This window comes from Equus quagga, chromosome 1, assembly GCF_021613505.1.
Source record: "Equus quagga isolate Etosha38 chromosome 1, UCLA_HA_Equagga_1.0, whole genome shotgun sequence".
In the NCBI taxonomy this organism is placed as follows: domain Eukaryota; kingdom Metazoa; phylum Chordata; class Mammalia; order Perissodactyla; family Equidae; genus Equus; species Equus quagga.
The window spans coordinates 12,547,959-12,554,685 of NC_060267.1; the positions used below are offsets into that span (position 1 = coordinate 12,547,959).

Genomic DNA, 6,727 nt, shown 5'->3' on the forward strand with positions numbered 1-6,727 from the left:
TAATTGTTCTTTTACTGGTGCATTCAGTAAAATAACTCACATAAAAGTGTGAAATAAGTACATGATTGTTAATATTTAAAACAATATCATCAGGGAAATATAATGATGATGATTTTGTACTTAAATGACCATTTAGAATAAAGTGGTGTACCTCACTTATAAGAAAAATACCAACAAAACAATTAATAGTTAGGATTATTTTGTTAGTAAAAGTATTAAAAATAATATCCCAAATAATTAATATTAAATATTAAAAATGATATCCCAAATAATAATAAATGCTATGGGAAACAGAGATTCTCACTTACAAATGGTGAAAATGTACACTGGGACACATTTTATAAAGGACTAGTTTGGCAGTAAGTATGGGAAGCCCTTTCTTCAATATTTCCTTTTTGACCAGTTTTTAAATGTGAAATTAATCTGACAAAAATATTTATATACAAGAATGTTCTCTAAAACATTATACATTATTATATAACAAATTGAAACAAGCTTAATGTTCAATATTAGAAGTACTAATTTCATAATTTTCTTTCTTACATGAAGGGATATGATAAGAAGTAAAATTGTTGTTGAAGAATATTTAATGACATGAGGAAAATCCATTGTAAGTGCTTTAAAAATAATTGAATGGGGGCCGGCCTGGTGGTGCAGCGGTTAAGCTCGCATGTTCTGCTTTGGCGGCCCGGGGTTCTCCAGTTCAGATCCCGGGTGCGGACATGGCACCGCTTGGCACGCCATGCTGTGGTAGGCGTCCCACATATAAAGTAGAGGAAGGTGGGCACGGATGTTAGCTCAGGGCCAGTCTTCCTCAGCAAAAACAGGAGGATTGGCTGCAGGTGTTAGCTCAGGGCTAATCTTCCTCAAAAAAAATTAAAAAAAAAAGAAAAAAACGAATTGAATGGATAAAGTGAGGTTAAGCGAGGAAAACATCAAATATTATTTAAAATATAATATAATTTTATACAATACAAATAGCAGCATTACATAATTGTATATGTACAAACAGGTTGTAAATAAATACGACAAAGGTTAGTAATGATGAACATGCGTGTGATGTGATTGCAGGGGAGTTTCCGTGTTTTCCTACACTTTTCTGTTGGTTCTAGACGAATGTAGTAAGTGAATACGTACTCATTTTATTATGGAGGATTCAAGCAATGCTTTTATCTCTAAAGAGAAAAATAATAGCAGCTCTTCATAATTTAAAATTGTCCTTCATAGCAAGAAGGAAAACAGTGATGGCTTAAACTCCAGTATTAAATATAATTTCTTTGTACTAACGATTTTCCACTTACAGTAATCATTCAAACAGTGATGTGAAGTCATTTACAGATCTCATTCCAGCCATTTCCTCCAAATTGAGGACACAGATTATATATTTTTGTGATGTGTAATGGTGCACCAGCCAGTGATATGAATGGGGGTCAGGGTATTGGCCAGCATGAAGGCATTGGGTTATGCAGGTAGAGGAGCTGAAGAGAACAGTAGAGGCACTAAGTGGGGAGAAGTGTGGCTCTCAGGAAACCCTTATGTCTTAGCCTAGCAGAGCAGTCTCTGCATGAGCACACATTGCTTACTTGCTGACACTCAGTCAAACCATTTATCCCATAGGCCTAGGTCAGCTGCCTCTTTCTATACAGCTGTCTATAAACCCTGTCACATTGTGGCAGCTCTCTTTAGTAGAAATGATGCCTTCTCTAAGCACAGAGGGAAACAGCTCTTAAGGTACTTCGTGGGAATATCTTAAAGCATCACATAAAAGACATTAATATTACAAAATAATTGGTGTCTCATGGGGAAATTTCATTCGAGTCAGTCATTGAAGAAACCCTGATACCCCGGAGATACTGTTTGTGACTAAGAAACATTTGAAAAGCTAACATTTTAATTAATTAGTGATTATTAGAATTGACTAAGGATGCCCCAAATCCTAAAATTACAGCTTTTCTGGAAACACTTAAACTTTGGATCCGGTTTGACCTGGGTTAGATTGCAGCTCTGACACTTCTGAGAAGTACAATATTGTCCAAATCGCTGGGAAGGGTAAGTGAATAGGTAGGAAATGTGAGAAATAAAAAAATATTCAAGGGCTTCCTGGAAGGTGGTGAAATGGCTTCTTTGACATGATCCTCAAAGGCAGCAACACAGGGAGGCAGTCTTGTATGGAAACTCATATGGACGGATGTAACATTTCAACTTTTAAGAACATCCACATGTAAAGGCCAAGTTTTAATTGTTCCTCATGTCACGTTTAATCCTTGTTAAGTATTGATGCCGGATAATAACTGTTCTCTGGGGGAATAAGCATAGAGTCTGCGTCTATCATAGGGCCAGAGTGCTGAAGAGCAAAGAGGTGTCCTGAAGCAATGAGAGGGGCACCACTTGTTAGTGACATTCCCAAGGGCAAAGTGAGTCTTCAGAAAAGGAATCATGGCAAAGAAGTCAACTCTTTCCCCACGTGGTCTTCTCTTTCCTCTGCCCATCTGGAGGATATAGATTTTATATTATTAATGGGGTTGTCAAGTAGCCTCAGAAGGCATTTGGGAGCTGAAAAATCTATGCATAAACTACAGAACCCTAATAAGGATCATGGAAGCCTAAGGACAGGATTCTGTTCTCTGGGAAAGACCTTCAGATCAGCCCATTTGTCAGTATTCTGGGAAGGCTGGGGATGGGTGGGACGTGAGACTTAAGGAAAGGAAATAAAACAGAGGCTGTTCAAACTGAAACATGGGAGCGACACAGACTCCAATATTCCAGCATATTATCATAAAAAGGGAGCAAAGAAGTTCTAGAAGAGTATGGGACTCAGGAAATTTCATGGTAACTGTGTTACTGCTGTCAGTTCCCCCAAACAGTAAAGGCTTCTCTAGGGTGTTGGGAAGATTAAGGAATTATTTGAAGGGAATGAGTGTTGCAAAGCATGGAAAACAATGCAACTAAGCCACTGGTGGTATTATATGTATTATATTATCATAGGGTATGAGGATGATTTGCTGATATGCTGTCCTGATAGATGGGAAAGGACAATTTGTATAAAGATCTTTTTCTAATTATGAACATTTATGGATCTCCTACTCTATACCGAGAACTGGGGAAACCATAATAGCCGCCCTAATCTTGGAGGACTGTGAAATCCTTGAGGTATTTTCTATCTACTTTAAGATTGGTATTGTAACTGGAGTGCGAATGAAACCTCAGATAGATATTTTCCATAAACCACATTCTGGAGACCACGGTAAAGCAGTATCCAGGGAAATGAGGCATGATGCATTACTTCCACATCAGATTATTGACAATCAAGTAAAAGTTTACACCTGTGCTTCTCCTTGCTTGCTTGGCTACTTTCTCTATACAACTTATTGAAATATTATCTTTATATTCTATTACTCAGACTCAAACTTTATGATTTATTAATACAGACTCATTATATATCTGAAGACAGTGATGAGAAATCATTCTACAATAACAAGATTCATCCTACTAGGATTAACAGATGACCCACGATTGCAGGTTTTTCTTTCAGCATTTCTGTTTCTCACCTACATTTTCACTGTTGCTGGAAATCTAATCATTATCCTCCTCACTCTCATGGACTCTCACCTTAAAACACCCATGTATTTTTTCCTTCGGAATTTCCCCATCTTAGAAATAATATTTACAACTGTCTGTGTTCCTCGATTCCTGTACAGTATGACAACTGGGGACAAAAGTGTTACCTATGATGCTTGTGCCATCCAATTATTTTTTGTCATCCTTGTTGGGGCAACAGAATTTTTTCTTCTAACTGCCATGTCCTATGACCGCTATGTGGCCATCTGCAAGCCCTTACACTACAGCACCATCATGAATGAAAGGGTTTGCACCATTCTTGTCCTTTGCTGTTGGCTGATTGGGTTAATTGTCATCCTCCCACCACTTAGCCTGGGAGTTCAGCTAGATTTTTGTAACTCCAATCTCATCGACCATTTTGGCTGTGATGCATCTCCCCTTCTGAAGGTTGTCTGCTCAGACACTCAATTTATAGAGCAACTAGTTTTAATCGTGGCTGTGCTGACCCTCATACTGACACTAGTCTGTGTAACTGTGTCCTTCACTTACATCATCAAGACTATTTTAAGACTCCCTTCAGCTCAGCAAAGAAAAAAGGCTTTCTCCACCTGTTCTTCCCACATGATTGTAGTGTCCATCACATATGGAAGTTGCATCTTCATCTATATCAAACCAGCAAAGGAAAGAGTGGCCATTAACAAGGTGGTGTCATTGCTCAACACCTCAGTTATCCCTTTGATGAACCCTTTCATTTATAGTCTACGGAATAAGCAAGTCAAAGAAGCCTTCAAGGACTTAATAAAAAAGACAGCATTTCTTTCAAAGAATTAGGAAATTAAAAAGATTTTAAAAATAAAAAATATATAAATATTTCATCTTTGACTATATGTTTTAATTCAAATTTGCACTACAGTACTGCAGTAAGTCTTATTAACCACTACACTTTCTTTTCTATTACTCTTAGACCCACAGACCGAAGTAAGCACTACGGCCTTAATTCAAATAGACCTTCTTTCATGATGGTTCACTTTCATAACTGAGTATGAATATAGATTCCCAAAAGGTCCAAACAACATCTCACTATCCTTTTTTTTTCTTTTAAATGAGTAAAAATTTATTAGCTTGTGCACAAGGGAGCCAGTGCAGAAAGGAAAGGGGCAGGTGACTGGCTCGTTAGGGAGTGGGATTGTGAGGGTTTTATTAGGCAAAGTTTGTGGAGGAGTGCCTTCTCACGGCATGCAGAGGTGGGGTCGTGCTTGCGCCGGGGCTGTCACATAGCATGCTACTACATGTGATGCATGTATCGTTAGTATGCTAGCTCTCTACCCCTGGGTATGACTTTTACTATGCTAATGGGGCTAGGCTCACCTTCAGTGGAGTCCTGGGTGCTAGGGCACATGAGTAAGCCCCGGGAAAGTCCAGAAACTTTGAAATGTGCATCTTGGTGGTCTCTGATTCTCCTAGCTTGTGGATTGGTTAGGGGTCTTATCTTGTTAGGCCAGGGGCCCTGCAGACACCCTGTCTCACTAAGCTGGCTCCTGTCTCATTCTACCCTAAGAGATTTTATCCTCCTTAATCTTAAGGATCATGGGCGAAGGTCTCTTCTTCTGAAGCTACTTCCTGCTGACAGAGGGCGTTGAGAAGGGGGCCCTATATCCAGGAGGAGTAAAATCTTTTTCAACTTGTTGTAGGGTCTGGTAGGAATGAGAATGAGGACCAGGTGGGTTGGCCTTTGGAAGTGGCTGGAATCCTTGCATGACCATCAGTTTAATGTGAAATTTTTGGAGCCTAGAGGACACGAAATTGACAAGCAGGTTAAAAGGCCAGGAACCAAAAATTAATGGAAGCAGGATGATTACCAGGGGACCCAAGAAGGGAAGGAAGGAGGTGAGGGCTGAGAGGGCACCCTTGATCAGTGACCATGCCCGACTGGGGTCTGTTCCTTGGTTATATCGGTGGAGCCAGGACGCTTCTCATAGATTTCCCAGATGTTGGTCTCAACCTTCCCTGAGTTATTAACATAAGCCATTTCTAGTGAAACAAAAAGAAAAACAAGGTTAATGGTGGGAGCAAATTATAAACCAGTTTCTGAGCAACACCTCACCATCCTTACGTCTGAAACACTAAAAAGCAGTAATAAAAATTTGAATTGTATTTTTTCCATTCATTTCTTCAAATTAATAGCTTTTTCAAGGTAAAAATTGTTTATTTCAGTATTCCTTCTTGGTCTAGCATCCACTATGTCAAGAAGAATGGGTAGATGTAATTTGTTTCTCAATTTTTTTTGTCATGCAAACCACCCTCCTCAGACTAAGATGGAACTATTTCATTACACTAATTTGCTATTAAAGTGGCACCTTTTTCTGGTGTTTTAAATTTTTTATTTTTAGCATTACAGCCGTCTATTTTTTCCAGTTTTCTTGAGATATAATTACATATAACATTTTATAAGTTTAAGATATACAACATAATGATTTGATATATGTATATATTGAGAAATGATTGCTACAATAAGTTTAGTTGACATCCACGTCTTCACATAGTTACAATTCTTATTCTTGTGATGAGAACTTTTTAAGATCTACTCTCTTGGCAACTTTTAAATAAACAGTACAGTATTGTTAACGATAGTCACCATGATGTACATTATACCCACAGAACTTATTTATTTTATAACCTGGAAGTTTGTACCTTTGCAGCACCTTCACCCATTTCTCCCACCCGCCACCTCCCTCCACTGGCAACCACCAATCTGTTCACTGTTCCTAAGCACTTTGTTTTTTTGGAATCCACATATAAGTGATATCATACAGTATTTGTATTTTTCTGTGTGGCTTATTTTGTTTAGCATAATACCCTCAAGGTCCATCCATGTTGTTGAAAATGGAAGGATTTCCTTCTTTTTTAAGACTGAATAATATATATATATATATAAAATGTAAAATACAAATATATAAAATATATACATAATATTATTAATATACAATATGATTAATATTAATACAATTATGTAAAATATATAAATAATGTAAAATATAAATAAAATATATGAAATATATAATTTTGTTTTATATATATATATATATATATATATACCACATTTCCTTTATTCATTCATCCATTGATGGACACTTTGGTTGTTTCTAGGTCTTGGCTATGGTAAATAATG

At 37.5% G+C, this 6,727-nt stretch overlaps 1 protein-coding gene across 1 annotated transcript; it reads left to right on the forward strand.

Moving 5' to 3' along the window:
- Positions 1-3,447: 3,447 nt before the first annotated feature.
- On the forward strand, positions 3,448-4,389 carry LOC124227897 (olfactory receptor 6C2-like). The gene has a single exon (XM_046641966.1). It carries the CDS (start codon positions 3,454-3,456, stop codon positions 4,387-4,389), a length of 936 nt encoding a protein of 311 aa, XP_046497922.1. The 5' UTR covers positions 3,448-3,453.
- The last annotated feature ends 2,338 nt before the right edge of the window (positions 4,390-6,727 follow it).